Source organism: Cebidichthys violaceus, unplaced genomic scaffold (assembly GCF_023349555.1).
Source record: "Cebidichthys violaceus isolate CVI_PGR_0920_01 unplaced genomic scaffold, fCebVio1.0.p SCAF_1, whole genome shotgun sequence".
Lineage (NCBI taxonomy): Eukaryota > Metazoa > Chordata > Actinopteri > Perciformes > Stichaeidae > Cebidichthys > Cebidichthys violaceus.
Window position 1 is genome coordinate 16248721 of NW_027176262.1, and position 15837 is coordinate 16264557.

The window sequence follows — 15837 nt, forward strand, 5'->3', positions numbered from 1 at the left end:
TAACTCATAATACTAATAACTAATAAAGACACAGTAATCATCACTGTACTTAATAATAGTAACTCATAATACTAATAACTAATAAAGACACAGTAATCATCACTGTAGAGGTGTTTTCTCTGTTACCTCTTTAATATACTGTGTTCTGTTTATAAGCTCAGGATCGATTTCTACGGCAGAATGAGTTTGTTATATTTATGACTTATTTGCGTTTTGAAATTGTGATTGTGACGTGATTATTAAATAACCCAGAATATGATTATGGTTTCTCTTAAATTATATAACTCATTAAACCCTCAGGAATGATCAGCCTCACGTGACTGAATGAAATGATGTAAAACGCTCTCTCTGACTTTAATTGTATACATTATAAAAGTTATTGAGGGAAATATCAGATCATGAAAAGACAAATCTTTCTAACAAATGAAGAAAGTTGTTTGTGGTCCTTTTGTTGTTCAGATCTACAATGAACATATATTTAAACCAGATACTGAATCAAAAAACATATCAAATATAAACTAGAGTTTAATCTACGATTCGTCTTCGCCGTTTACGTGTTGAAATAAATCGTATCAGTCCGATAACAATTAAGAGACTTGAGACGTACCCTCTGTTCCTCTGAGGCTCTTGCACTGTCAGCACTTTCTTCACTACCAAGTCAAAGTGCTGCAACTCAAAGTGGATGAATTCAGTGGGCCAACTCCTCAGGGTTAGGTCACATGAATGCATGTTTCCCATCATTAACCTCCATCCCACATGATTTAATGTAAAGCATGAAGCAAAACGTGTCCAGTTTCAATGTCCATCCTCAATCCAAAACACTGAACTCTCACAGACTTTACATGATGTCATCTTCTTGATCAGAGGAAGAGTCTGAGTGCAAAAGGCTCCCAGTGCTGTATGGACATCAGGGGTGCAACGGATCACAAACCTTACGGTTCGGTTTGGATCACGGTTATTGAGTCATGGTTTGGATAATTTTTCGGATCAGCAAAGAAATGGGGAGGAGACAAATGCTTTGCTTTCCATTTATTAATTAAAGAACTTCAAGAACACTTAAAGCAAAGAACTTTGGGCTATAGTCTTACATGAAAACAAAAATATTGAAGATGTCCAATTTGAAACAAAAACAAAGTTATTCAAATACACTGCAATAATGTTTACCATTACTGTGAAATGGTCAACAACTTTACATTTATTTTCAAAAAGATGAGAATATCTCCATTGTCTGGGGAGAGGGTAGACCTTTCTGTGGTGACTGGGATATTGCTATTGGGCCTGTCTAGCTTCCACTCTACTGCTTCTGTCAGCACCTGCGCCAGGTGTGTGTCTGTGTGACTCTCCCAGAAGGGGCGTGTCTACAGCACCGGACTGTGAATCCCCGCTCCGCCGTGATGAAGTGAGCGGTCAGTCACGTAGCTCCCCGTAGCCCTGGCGGTACACCCGTCTGGTGGCGCTTCAAACTGCACTGTCTTTATATCGTATGTCTTTCTCTTTAAACAACGCCTACATACCGTAACGGTTTTGTCCACCACCCTTATCCCGTCATTAGAAGTTACAGGGAAGACAAAATGCTCCCAAACTTGCGACTTAAATGACGCCGGGGGCTTCTGACGCTCCTCCGCTAGCCATGACTTCACCGTTGAATGCTTTTAACCTGCTATGTTCACGTCAACACGCTACTGTTTTATATCTGTTTACTGACACTCTGCATTGAAAAAAACTCAATTAATCCGCGGTTCACAAGTGTGCCGAACCATGAGGTGTGAGCCGAACCGTGAGGTGTGATCCGAACTGATCACGGATCGATCCGTGATCCGTTACACCACTAATGGACATGATCATCTTTCATCAATGAAATAGTTCAACTAAAGGTCCAGTGTGCAGCATTTAGGGGGGTCTATTGATATTATTATGTGTGTATAACCACATGAAACTAAGAATCGTTAGGGAGTGGGTCCTCTTAGTCCACCATGTTTGTAGTCCAGAACAGACTAACCAAACACTGGATCTAGGTTATGTTTGTGCGTCCTTACCCGTAGTTGTCCTACATGGTGAGACACTGGAGAAGTTTCAGTTGGTTGTAATCTGCAACCTCACCACCAGATGCTGCCACATCCTACACACTGGCCCTTTAAGTGTTTGTTAACTTTTGGAGTATAGCCTACTGATAGCATACTACTCGTACTGTTTGATCAAATGTTTCTTGTTCCTCTTTTTTTCTAGATCTTTCACTGGGTGTTTTTAATGATTACAGACTTCACTCATTGGTACACATTAGAATTAAAGCCCTGTGGCACACGATCTCACAGTGCTTCAGACATTGTCATAACTGCAGCTCATACAATGAATAATGTTAGTAAGTTGGATTCACATGTGCCATTTAGCAAGCATTATCACTAAATGGTGTCGGTGGCTGCTTACTGACTCGCCTTAACCACACTGTAAAGTTTCTCATCTGCAGTTGTGTTCACACTGCTGCAGAGAGGCCCTGTAGCACCACGGTAGGGCTGCACCTAACCAATATAATCACAAGTCTGAAAAACATGAGGAGGATCCTCCTCAAATGTCCAAATAAATAAATAAATATTCAATTTACTATCATTTACATTATGTGGCAATTTACTTGAAAAACAACTTTTAAGATGAGAAACTTCAAGAAAGATTGATTAATGGACTAATCATTTTAGCTTTACATAACTGTGAAAGATGACAGAACAAAGTTTATGTCTTATGGTTCATTACTTTCTTACCTCGCCTCAAAAAGATATATTGTAAATATGAGATAGAACTTTATTAATCCTGAAGGAAATTCTTCAGTCAGTTCCATTAATTAATCAGTTTCAAGATTACAACAGAACAATATCAAAAAACAATAGGATATAAATACAAACATATTTGAACAATAGAATAATAAGTGTACAATATATAATACTGACACCATTGCAAAATAAAACAATAGCAATAAGGAAATAAAGTTAAAAAAAATCTTTTCAAATAGAAAAAGTAAAATACCACAACAAAGATTCAATACAAGAGTAAAAATACAAAGTGTAAAAGAAGTGATACTAACACCAGTGCCTAATGGAAAGCATGATATTGAGAGAGATTACATCATCACGCATCAACCCGATTATATGAAGTGAACTAGGGATGGAAATAAGGTGATACAAGGATGAAATTAAACTTTTGGATTCGGAATTAATTTTGGTTGAGAAACGTTCACATTATCGTATCCTGTGGTTTGCAGAAATGTACAATGCCAACATTCTTTCTGGTGACTGTGTTGGTGTAAAAGCTTTCAAGCAGAGAAATGCTTGAGGCTGATGCTTTGAACCCTAATAGATATCCTCCTGTTATTTGGCTTAGCCACAAGTGAGAGCACTGTCCAACCAGTCAGAGTGACCACAGAGAGAGAAGCCAGCTCCATGTCTATCTAGTGGCTGGTTCAGATGAGTTGTATTCACTGCAGAGAGACGGGAGTTCACAACAAAGCTGTATGATTATATACAGGGTTACAGGAAATAACAGTTAAACTAAAGGTGTGGGTCGGGCTAAGCTTCTCAGGAAGGACAAGGGACCTTGAAACTATCGGTACCCAAGATGTATTCATTGTCAGTTGAGTTGGGTCTGAGAACCCGACTCACAGGTCTGTAGTGGATGTGCATGGGCTCATTACAGGTCTGTTTCACAAAGCAAAAGGGGATTGATACATTAAGGTGTGACCTCTTACAGGTCTCGTCTGGGCTCTCTTCACACCACACCAAAAGGTTTCACTCACAGAGGTTTGTTAATTAATGTAAAATAGTTTCTGTCTGCACAGAGGTTACTGTTACAGACAGAATGGGCAGGAATACACAGGCAATATGAAAGAATACAGTTAATACAATTTAAAGATATAAAAGGTTCTCCTACACTAGCTTTAGGTACAGTGACTGTAGTTGTAATGTTAAGTGAGAGCATGTGTTTTAGGTGACTGATGAAGACACATTATGACTTCCTGACGGGACAGCCTAAGTTCTGCCTGACGTTCCTGTGTCACAGTCACTTACAGTCAATGGTGCATTCCGTGCACGTTCTCTACATTTGACTACAGTTACTTTTAACCAAAGCATGTAGAGCTTCAGAGCCTTGAACATCTGAAGTGAAAGTTTGAGACATTTGTATTGCATTGTAAGCATTTCTTTGCTCCAGAAGTGATAACTGAGGGTGAAGCTAAGTACAAGCACTGAATTAGTCATTTAATTAGGAATTAGTCAATTAACTTTTATGAACTGTAAACACACTGTGAAAGGGTTAAATCAGGCAAGAAGTAGGTTAATTTTCTCATAGACTTCTATACAATCTGAGGACTCACTACTGAGGTCAGTAGAGAGAATGCAGCTGTAAAACTTTTCAGCATTGGCTTCACTTTTCTGAACTGCTGACTGCTGGCTGTATAGAACCATATTACCAAGAGGCCTGTGTAGCTCACCTGGCAGAGCGGGCGCCACATGCATGAACCTAGGCTGAGACCTTACTGGGTTTGAATCCCCCCTTTGCTGCGTGTCTCTCTTTTCTCTCCCTCTTTTCCTGTCTCACCATCACTGTCCAATCACAGTCGGGTTACTCAAAAAATCTGTTACAGTTAACAGGTGCACACAGAGTTTTAAGAAGGTGTTATATCTGCTGCTGCACTCCTCACTTTTTGGCTCAAATTCTCTGTTTCCTGTCAACTGTACACCCCCTCTCTGTCCTCTCCCTGCTTGCCCTCTCATTACCATCTAAGTCTTATATGGCCTGGCTTTGGACAGTGCAGGGGAGTGATACAGTGGGGGAAAAAGTCACGGAGAGGAAGTGGAGGATTTCTTGTGAGGTAGGGTGGGGTGCAGCACTGATTAGATATGAGCACTGAAAAACACTCCAGAAATATGAAGAGGGTAACTTATATTGAGGAACAAGACACTGGTATAGATCTTTTTTTTTTACCTTACTTACTTAGAGACCAGCTCATAAAATGTACTTCACACCCAGCTGTTAGACAGAAAAGTGATTGAAACTAAATGAAAATGAAACCATAATGGCCCTGACTTTCCATGAGAAAGTTGGGTGTTCCACGGTCGGTCGCCGGTCACTAATGCACAGTGTTGGCATGTCAGCAAGACAGACCGGCTGACTGGCTGAGAGAGAGACAGAGAGAGGGGGAGGGAAATGTAAGACGGAGGGAGGAGAAAAACAGGGAGTGTGATAAGAGCAGTGGGAAGACTTGTTGGCTCTCTGTCAGTGCGTTTCCCAGCAGCCGGATTATTCTATAACAGTGCCTGGATTATGAGAGCAGGGGCTCTAATGTCCAGTAGAGACTCCCAACCACATGGTAATGTACAGTAGAGACCTGTCGGCATATGTAACCTGCGATAGAAGGAGTAGGAAAGGTGTTTCCCTCATTTCCTTATTTGACAGCAGTGCCATTGAAGAACGACTAAGCAGATTTGTGAAATGTTGCTGCTGTCTCAGGCCGCTCCAGTTTGTGTCGGCACATTTGGCGTGTGTGTGTTCTGTTTTCTCAGCTGTTCGGATCACTGTTGGCAGAGGTGAGCTCTGGGACAGATTTGTGTTTGTCTGTTAGGTGGAGGCATATATCCAAACCCCCGTGTTAGTGTGCACTCTGATCCCTCACAACTTAGTTTCTGTATGTGCGTGAGAAACCAGTGATTAGTGTCAGAGGAAGATATTCTGTGTGTTTTCTGTGTGGTTTACCTCCATGGGGTTAACAGAAAGACTTTCTTTCCTACTCAGTGTCCTGTCTCTCTGTCGGTCTTCCTTCGTTTCCTCTCAGGCTTTCGTCACCTGTAAACACAGGCAGCTGAGACAAGCCCAGGCACTGCCCAGGTATCGGTATGTGTCAGTCTGTTTCTCCAACCTTTTCATTTTCTACCTTTTCATTTCTTATTGAAGTGGAGTTAACAGGAAACCATCCTCACTTCTCGAAAACAAAATCAAATAATTGAATCGGAGGCTGTCAAATATGTACTAATGTCACTGTGGAGGATCACCTGTTCATTCTTGCTGTCTCTATGTTGCCCTTTTAGTGTCATTCTCAGTTATCAGTTCCCACATTGTGCACCAGAGATCTCACTGTGGTCATTTCAGGACTGAGCTGTGTGGAGCGTTTAAGTGGAACTTCATTTCACGCACAGTGTGTGTTTCCTGGTGTCGGGGAGTTCTACTGCGTATGTGAGAAAGTAGTGCGAAGCTGTGTGAGGTGATGTCCTGTAGTGATGTCACTTGAGTCGGTGTCGGTTGAAGATTACACGTTTATAAAAAGAATGTGGCGCTGTGTCCCGCTCCTCAGTCTTCTGTTCAGATCATAACTACGGTTGAAGTCTCTTTGCTCCTGGTAGCTAACATAAGTCATTACAATGAGAAAAAACGCTGATGAAGTCAACAGCTTTTTTCGGGTTTGAGTTGAATTTTTTTTTTTAAATTGAGGCGTTTCACTCTTATTGACAACAACTACCAAAAATTGTCTTGTCTGATCAGTGTCTCAGGTTGCATTGTGGGTCATATAGCTGCCAGGTTTTGACCAGTATCAATATCTCGATTTCTACCCTTTTTTTCGAAACTATCAATTGTCCGGCAATATTATTGAACAGTAATGTTAATCGATGGATTAGCCATGTATACTGGATTTTTGGAGCACTTGAACATCTACATGGTTCCTTTTTGCTAGCTTGGGTGGTGCTTGTTTTAGATTGAGTGATGTCAACCAGCGATTCCTAACTCTTTTTGAGTCTTTTCTGGTGAGCTCCAGTACCCCTTCATCTTTATTTAAATTGGATGTTACTTAACACTGTTAATTATATAAAACTAGATATTGATAATACCACCGAGGAACTTTGTGACAGATGAATTTTGAAACGTGTAGAACTTAGAATGTAGAACTTTTAATGCTGTGAACACCACCAACAGAAAGCCATTCCCCATCATTGTAATGTGGTTGTGGCAGATGTTGCAGATGTTTCAGTGGTCCACAAGTAAAACCTTCTCTGACCTGAACCTCCCTGTGTGGTTTGATGTTCAGTTAGAAAACATTTTGACTTCATCGTTTGAGCCAACCTTCAATTGATCCATAACAGTCACAACAAGGTAGCCTATAATACATTATAAACATACTAAGTCATTATAATCTGCCTCTAGAACTGTATGACTATGAGCACTTTTAAATATTCATCATGCTGTTTCACATTAATAACCATAACACATATACAAGTCAAGTGTCATCATACTTCATAACAAAATATTTGTATGTTTTTATAGGTTGACAGTTGGTCAAACTACACCTCAAGTGAGAAATTGTTCCTCTACTCATGATTTTAAAATGGTACCTTTTGACTAAATATTTAACACTAATAATATTGCTGTATTGTTTGTTAATAATTCAGAAGTCCACAAGGAGCCCGTCACCGGGGAGGCATGGTGTTGATGACAGCAGTGCTCTTTACTTTACATGTGGATGACTTTAGACAGAGATCAGACTGCTGATGTGTGTTCTGCTGAGGTGAAGCTGGACACTTAGGGGGCTTTGTCACTATCAGATGCTGAAGGCGCTGATCAAGTGGTGGTGTTCAGGAGGCACCTTGCAGGGCTGCCTCTGCCATCAGTGTGTGAATGGGTGAATGATGACATGTAGTGTTAAAGCGCTTTGAGTGGTCAGAAGACTAGAAAGTGGTAAATAAATGCATAATAAGTCCATTTACCATTACTGTTCATATGCTGTCTATTCTGTGGCAGCTTGAAGTCAGTTGCACATGATTTCCTGAAGGTGAACACAGCAGATTGTCTCATGTCATGCTGTCACTGCTCTAGACTTCTGTGTCCTGCTGCCTTCAGATGGCTGCAGGGATTTACTGAACCTAAGGAGAACCTTTTCATATCCTATTACTATGGGATACTGTAAGAATCACGCATATTCATCATTCATTCAGTCCATGGTGGCATTGCACTTGTGTTGTACGTGACTAAGCAAAAGGCTAGCAGAGAGCCCCAATAAAGGATTGGATAAATCCACTGAGTCAATACTTAGTGAGACAGATGTTTGTAAAACTATTGGATATCAAGAAGAGAGAGGCCTTGCATGCCTTAAACATCTGTGACACTGGTATGCTTGAATGCTCTGTTCACAACTACAACTAGAGTGATGTGTTAGGGTTATCTTTGGGTTGTTTGAGATGAGCCAGGCCTGTGCAGAACAGAACAGTGGCGATTACCATTCAGTACTCGCTGGTTACATTTCGGTTCCACTTGCTCCTTACTTGTGGCATCACATAACAATCGCACAACAATGAAGGCCCTAGGTTTACTGTGTGTCAATTGGTTTGTGTCATTTGACTAAGTTAAATTTTTGGGGGGAGTAGGTACCACTAAATAATAATGTCCACAGAAAGGATGGCCATGTTTACACTGGCCTTTTCATCCGATCATACCAGGACGCATTAACTGTCTGAACACGCTGAGATCAGATTCGCTTGCAATAGGGTCCAATCAGCCAGACCACATTGCGAGGTGGCCTGGCTCACATTTAGTTCAGATCTCAGTGAATGTGGACAGCATGTGGACTCATTCCATTTATCAAACGCAGCTCTCCATCATCTTCCTCCCACACAGGAGAGCAAAGGGAAGAGAGGAGCCCAGCTGAGACCTGCTGTTGTCTCAGTCCTGTTAAATTACTGATGAAGATAACACAATGTTTCCTGATTGTGCTGCTTCAATATATATATATATATATATATATATATATATATATATATATATATATATAAAAATAACAAGGGACTTTTATTGTGTAGAAAATACACATGGTGTTTATCCACCATTTTGCAGCTGCTACTTTGACCACGAAATATATCCAATCACTGTCTGATCAGGCAGATTACATGGAAGTGTCTAGCGTGGACACACACAAGGACACAGCTGCGTTCTGATCTGGTGCATCCTAAAACAAAACCACACAGAAAAGATAAGTGTGACAGCACTCACATGTCATTTTCATCCACATGTTGTCGAAGGGGCCCTGTGTGAAAATCATGTTGTAACACTCTTCTGGTTTCAGTTCATATTGAGTTTGGAAGGTACACACTCCTAAGTACATTTGCAATTCATCAAAGCACTGCAAATATTGCTCACTACAAACCAGAGGCCGGGTAAATATTGTGAAGCTGGCATGTGTGGTGTGTGCTCTGTGCCTGTGGATGAGCACCGTGAGAGGGCTGGATGGATGCACCATGCACACAGAGCCCAGAGCTTATTGTAGCCACGGGTTCATTCAGCCACAGCAACAGGAACCTCAGGAGCTCAAGGTAGCCACAGTTCTCTGAACCAGGTGCTGCAGCTGCTCTCAATGCATGATGGGAAATGTCTGGCTTTCTATTGCTTTAATAATTATTTGGCTGTGTCTGATGAACACATCTTTTCTTTCTTTAATTGCACTATGAAGGTTTGTTCTGTTAATATAATCAATGTTCTCCAGTTAATGAATACTTAAATCACCACAAAGTAGCTGAACAAATGAATTCCATTCATAGTGCACCATTCCAATAGCTCTTTAGTTTTAACATAGTGAAGTGGAACAGAACCTTTGGGAACAAGTGAGACGTGAAGATTAAAAAAAAACATCAGATGAATGAATGTTATGACATTCATGCCACTGTGGCTCAGTGGAAAGCAAGGTCGTCCTTCAATCAGAGGTTCGATTCCCACTAGTCGCATGACTAGTCGCATGTCGATGTGTCCTTGGGCAAGTCACTTAACCCCAAAATTGCTCCCGTGAATGTGTGTGAATGTTAGTTGGTCCTGATGGGACCTTGCTTGGTAGCCCCTGCCATCAGTGTATGAATGAGTGTGAATGCGATTGATGTAATGTGAAAGACTAGAAAAACGCTTTACAAGTACAGTCCATGTACCATTTACCTGTCAGTCTACTTAGGGTTTACATCAATAAAGGACAATGGATGATCTGTATATTTGATACTTTTATCTCTTTGTCTTCCTGTTTGTGAATATAATTTATGTAATCGTGAGGAAGAGAATATCTTTATTTTGGTATAGTGACTGAGTTTGGAGCAGTATTGTAGCAAGACTCATTCTGGGTAGAGCGACATCACTGTTCAGTTTGCCATGCAGGGTGACAAGGGCCTGTAGGATGCCAGTCTTGAGAAAATATGTCACTCTGCTCCAATAGGGCGGGCTGCTCCATCAGCTCATCACCAGAGCTGGCAGGTTGATTTGGGGCTGAAATAGCATCTATATCCAAATACTTCCTATCTGACGGGGAAACTAGAATCAACTGACGGCTGAACTTGAACTTGTTATACTCCTCAGTGTTGTCATGTCACAAACTTAAGCAAGAGGCTCTCGCTGTTCTTTAAATTTGAGGCTAACTAAAAGCAGCTGTCTTTATACAGATGCAGCCACTAGAACTTCCCTTCCCTGGTGGATCCGTGCTGGGTGCTTGGATGCAAGAAGATGCTAAGATTTAGTGAACGAGGGGCCGGCTACGCCGCCGTATGTGGAAATCAGTTGCAATCAGCAGCAGTGATTATCGAAGCTACAGCCGTTTACGGCCAGACATCAGCTGTTCTTATCATATTTGATGTGTATGAGGGAGTGCGCTTTCCACACAAAGCATACTTTTAATGATTATTATCATATCATGGTGAACAGTTCACGAAAGCTTTTTGCTAAAAACTGACACAGATATGTTTGCTGTTGCTTTTTTGCACACAATAGCAGGACGGAGACTGTAGTTACTGATTGTATTAATTGAGCAGTGATCCACCGTACATACAGTGATAGACGATCATGGACAGATGAGCTCCCGATTATTTAGAAAACACGTTACTGCTACCATTCAGAAACGGTGGTAAACTAGACCCCAACTTAATCCAGGTTTTATTTTCAGAAGTCACAATGTATAATCTAGAGAACATGAAAAAAGTAGTTTGGTATTAATAAATTCAGATTTAGTTTGAAGCACTCTGATTGGGTGGATCTAAGCTGTGGACCCAGGACTGTCGAGTACACTGCCATCGACAGTACTTTGGTGTGGGTGCTGTTGTAAGAACATTCCTCCCATGACGGCTATATTCAAATGGCAAACAAATCTGTCCCCTGGAGGGTATTTCCCTCAAGATTCAATGTAAATAACTAAATAAATATGAGAGTTAAGTAATACACACTAATGATACTCTAAATGTACAATGCATACGATGATGTAAAGTCTGGCACACAAAACATTACTACAACCAATACTGACTGCAGTAGATTACATCAGCACTTAATGCTGATCTGATGAATATGTCCTGAGTCATTGTGGGTTAGGCTGGAAGCTTTTTTGTCTCTGGCTGCAAACGCCTTCGCTCATCCAGACACGTCTGAATTCCTCTCAAAGATTCTCGGGGTCTTTGAATCTATCTTTGAATAGAAGCTGAAAACAGCTTGGTTAAGGTCGGGGAACGATCATGGTTTGGGTTCAAATAAGTACTTTGTTAAGGTTAGGAAACCTTCCTCTGCATGGTTACAACAATTAATACCTGGTTACGGTTACAATAGGAGAATTGGAGAAGCACTTTTCATACATCTAGAGTTATACATTTAGAAACATGCTTAGAAACCAGTGACATACCAAGTATGAATTAACACTGAGTCCCTCAAAAAGTGCTAGAAAACAATATGAGCAATTAAGTCAAGATATGCACAAGAGATTAAAAAACCCAGAGGTGAGAAAAAGACTGCGCCTCAGAATCATTGATGCATTCATGGGAAGATCTACCTGCACAACACACAGTGTGGTTGCACAAGCCGATGAATCATGTTTCCAATTTATGACAAAAAATGAGTTGAAGCGTCTTTTGCAATGCTCGGAGAAGCATTCTCAAGACTCGAGGGTTCACCTTAGCGGCAGTCGTTCAGTAACTTTCTCCAAACCTTTGAGACAGTTTCTCCAAAATGCATCCAGCACTTAACACACTTTCATAATCACTGCCACAAGTTACCTCTTACTCTGAGAAGTGGATGCTGTACCTAAATGAACAAACTGTGCATTCCAGAAATGAGAAGAATAAAATGACAGGGGTGGGCTGCCTGTTCATCCTGTTTGCCTGACTTGAGAGGTTAAATAAACTCAATCGTCACCATACTGTCTCTGTGGCTGCTTGGAACTTGGGGAAGATGGGGCTTGTTCATGTTGAATGTCGGCCCCTCTAGACTGGGCATAAGATGATGTGGGGGCTCGTCCTTTATCTTTACTCGAGGCTAGAGTGGCCACTTTTCCATCTGGATAGCAGTTGTCTTTGGTGTGTGGAGAAAACAATTCTGTGAGCAGCCCTTCTTAGGAAAAAAAGAGAAAAATGCTAACTAGAATTACCGCCTCACAGATGTATGCCTCCATTAACCAAGTTCCAGTTTGAATCCATGTCTGTCCAAAATCACTTCATCATTTTATCCTATTAGACATGTGTGTGTGAAATTGTCATAATTAGCATATGAATTCTTGACTTATGACCAAAAATGTCCTTTGGTGGTCAGTGACCTTTGACCACCAAATTGTAATCAGTTCATCGTTGAGTCCAGGTGTACCTTTTGTGCCAAATTTGAATAAAGCCAGAATAAAAGCCATGAGCATGGAAAAGCTACATGTAATTGTTTGGCCGCTGTTGCACTGTATGTCAATGGAATCAGGTGACAGGAAGTAAACGTGGACCCAAGCTGTTGCCTGGCAATGCAATGCCATTGAAATGGTTTATTGATATGCATACACACACTGACACCTTACTCACACCCTGCATACTCTACACATATGTATTTATAGATCTGCGGTCCTAATAAGTACTGAGGACATGACTTTGGGGTCCTCACTGGTTTGAACTAGTCAAATCTAGTCTTGCATTTGTCATCCTGGCAGTTGTATTGTTCTGGGAACAAACCTACATCACACTAGCAGAACACATCTCTCTGCTGTGGTTCAGCAAGGACACAGTGTGGGAACGAGACATGGAGAATCATATACTAAAAAGACTGTAACATTAGAAGATGCCCGCCTAAAGTGTTGAACTCCGACTGCTGAAGCCTCATATTAGTTTCAGCTGAACTTAACAATTGTATTTTTGCACAGAACATAGAAGTCTCAAATTCAGTCTCATTGTCTCCCAGATACATCACACGCAATTACTGAGCCTTTTGTTACTACAGCCTGTCCAGTTCACTCACCATGGACACAATGCAGGAAACAGCCAGTTGCCAGGGGATTAACACACACACACACACACACACACACACACACACACACACACACACACACACACACACACACACACACACACACACACACACACACACAAGGGCTGAGAAAACACATTCCAGTAAAATAAAAGCAGTGTAGAGTAAACCTTGTTTTCACGGTTTGCCAGCAGATTCCAGGAATCATTGTTGCATCAGGTTTGGTATTTTAGACAGTAGACTGGTTTTAAACAGTTTAGACCCACGGCTATTTCTCATACTGACTTGTTCTTATTTCTTTCTTGTTTTTGTTCACAAATGGGCCAATCGTTCCTTTATGACGGGCTTTTCTTTTAATTCCCACTGAATAAAAAGTAACTCGGCCTGTTGACAGCTCCATGTTCTAGACACCCAGCTGTCAGCTGAGCCAGCTCTTCACAGAATACCTTCCCTTCTCCACTTGCATAAACTCTGTTGAAGCTTGTCTTGTTGCGTTGCTGTAGATTTACATTTTCAGCTGTGCCCCTCTTAGAACCAGTTATTCTTGTTTAAATAATCACGGATTTTAACTTCAAAGCTTAGCATTCAGCAGAATCAAGATGAGTATCTTTATGGAGGCAGAGCGAATGAGGCTTAGATGTGCTAATATGTCGTTGTAACGGCTGCATAGTGTGGCCTACTGGACACCCACTGGAACAGGCTGGCGTTCTGTTTGACATGAGCAAATCCCTAGTTTGGGATTTGAGGATCACGATAGAATGGTCCCTGGTCACGGACAGGATATGTTCTCTGCATGCTTGTTTTGTCTTACACTCACTTCCAGTGTGCTGCATATTGTACTTATAGTCTACGTACACCTGACTAACTGTATTGTGAACCTCCAATAACTGATCTGAACTACCTGACAGCTGCCTCACACATAGCAAATATTGTGATGAGGAGTCGTGTTCAGGTCTAATCATTGTTCTGCTCTTGAAGCCCAGCTATGGTATCTCCTGTGAGATGCTCCTAATGCCTGTCAGAGGTTCTGATGCACTTGAATGGTGACTGAGGCTGGAGTAAAGCAGACGTACAGTCTCTAGGTCTTGGCAGGCTTGGTGAAAGTCTACCAGTGCTTATTTTAGCTGATGGCATTTTCCTAATATGTCTTCATGATTAGGAAAGTTTCACTGTTTGTGACTGATGCATGAACAGGTTCAGTGCAGGGACAACTATGTGTATTAGACATTTATCAACATAAAGAAGTAGAAACTCATGCAGGAGCCCAGACAAACCCAGTCCTAGTCATATTCTGTAAGTCCTACGATGACTGCAACAGATTTTCGTCCTCCTTATCTCCTGCAGGCTGCAGCAGGGAAGCTCTCAGTGGACGGCTCGCTGCACAGCTCCAGCTCTGAGCTGCAGGACACCATGAGACGCCTGGGCTCCAACTCAGAAGATCGCTCTCGCCTCACTGCCGCCCTCTCCTGTCTGAAGAGTGCCGATGACGCAGGTGAGCCTGGCTGCCCTGCAGAAATCCAAACATTAATAGGAATGCTATAAGTAGTACTGGGGTTGGTTTATTAATTCTGTTTAATCTTCATTTTGATAAATCATTATGTGATATATTTAACAGCCATCTTTGTTTGATGTTTTACATATACCATGTTCTAAACAGGCATTTTTAGATATGTGGTTTCTTTTGATACTTGATTTGAAATTAGAACATGAAGACCAACCCAGTATAGCAGCTGCTTGTTGTGGGTAATGTTTTATATTTGAATGCTACTGGCTGCTATTCTTTTAAATTCCAGTTTTTTAGTTGACTGTTTGTTTTACTTCACTTTGCAGCTCGTTTAGAGAAGTGCAACATAAATACAGTTGTAATAATTTCTTGTTGTGTGAGTACACTGGCCCTTGAGTGTTCTATGCACATTGTAAAGGTAAACTAAACTCAATTTCAGATGGGATTATAGTATATTTGAATTTGCACATTAATTTGACAGAATAAATTGATAATTATAACTCACAAGTAACCATCCCAACCATCTGTAATGTGTGACAACCCGTACTCTACTTGTGCACTCATTTTGGGTCTTTACTCTTTGACTCAAGGTGATCCGAGGTCTGACTCTGAGTCCCGACAGGACAGTGATGTCTTCTCTCCCATCAGTCCCCCCTCCAGCTCTGTCAGCCCCCCCCCCCCCCCCGCAGCCCACCAGCACCCATGGCCGCTCCATCTCCATATCAGTGGTACCTTGTTCAGCTGACCAGAGAGCTTGCATACTAACTGAGGACGCCTTCACCCTGGAGCCAAGCAACCCTCCAGCCACTCGAGCCTCAAAGACACACACCAGCAAGCCCTCCCACACACCACCACCACCTTCACGCAAGCGTCTGCAGCTCCTCCCCAACATTACAATGGCGAGAAGCAAGAGTCAGGATTCACAGCTGGCCAACCGCATCGAGGAGCTGGCAACACACAAGTGGGTTTTAGAACTGATGCTGCAGTCATGTCTTAATGGTAATGATGGCAGAATAGTGCCTTACATTTCAGCTGCTAAAAAAGTTGAGACATACATTATTGCATTCCGGTATAGCCTCAGC

General features: G+C 41.6%; 1 protein-coding gene across 1 annotated transcript in view; it reads left to right on the top strand.

The window, feature by feature from the left end:
- LOC137873968 (kinase suppressor of Ras 1-like) overlaps positions 1-15837 on the top strand; it is a 36262-nt gene that overhangs the window by 7033 nt on the left and 13392 nt on the right. Inside the window, 3 exon segments of the mRNA XM_068712504.1 lie at positions 14596-14743; positions 15346-15427; positions 15429-15716. Of these exon segments, the coding sequence (XP_068568605.1) occupies positions 14596-14743; positions 15346-15427; positions 15429-15716 (518 nt within the window).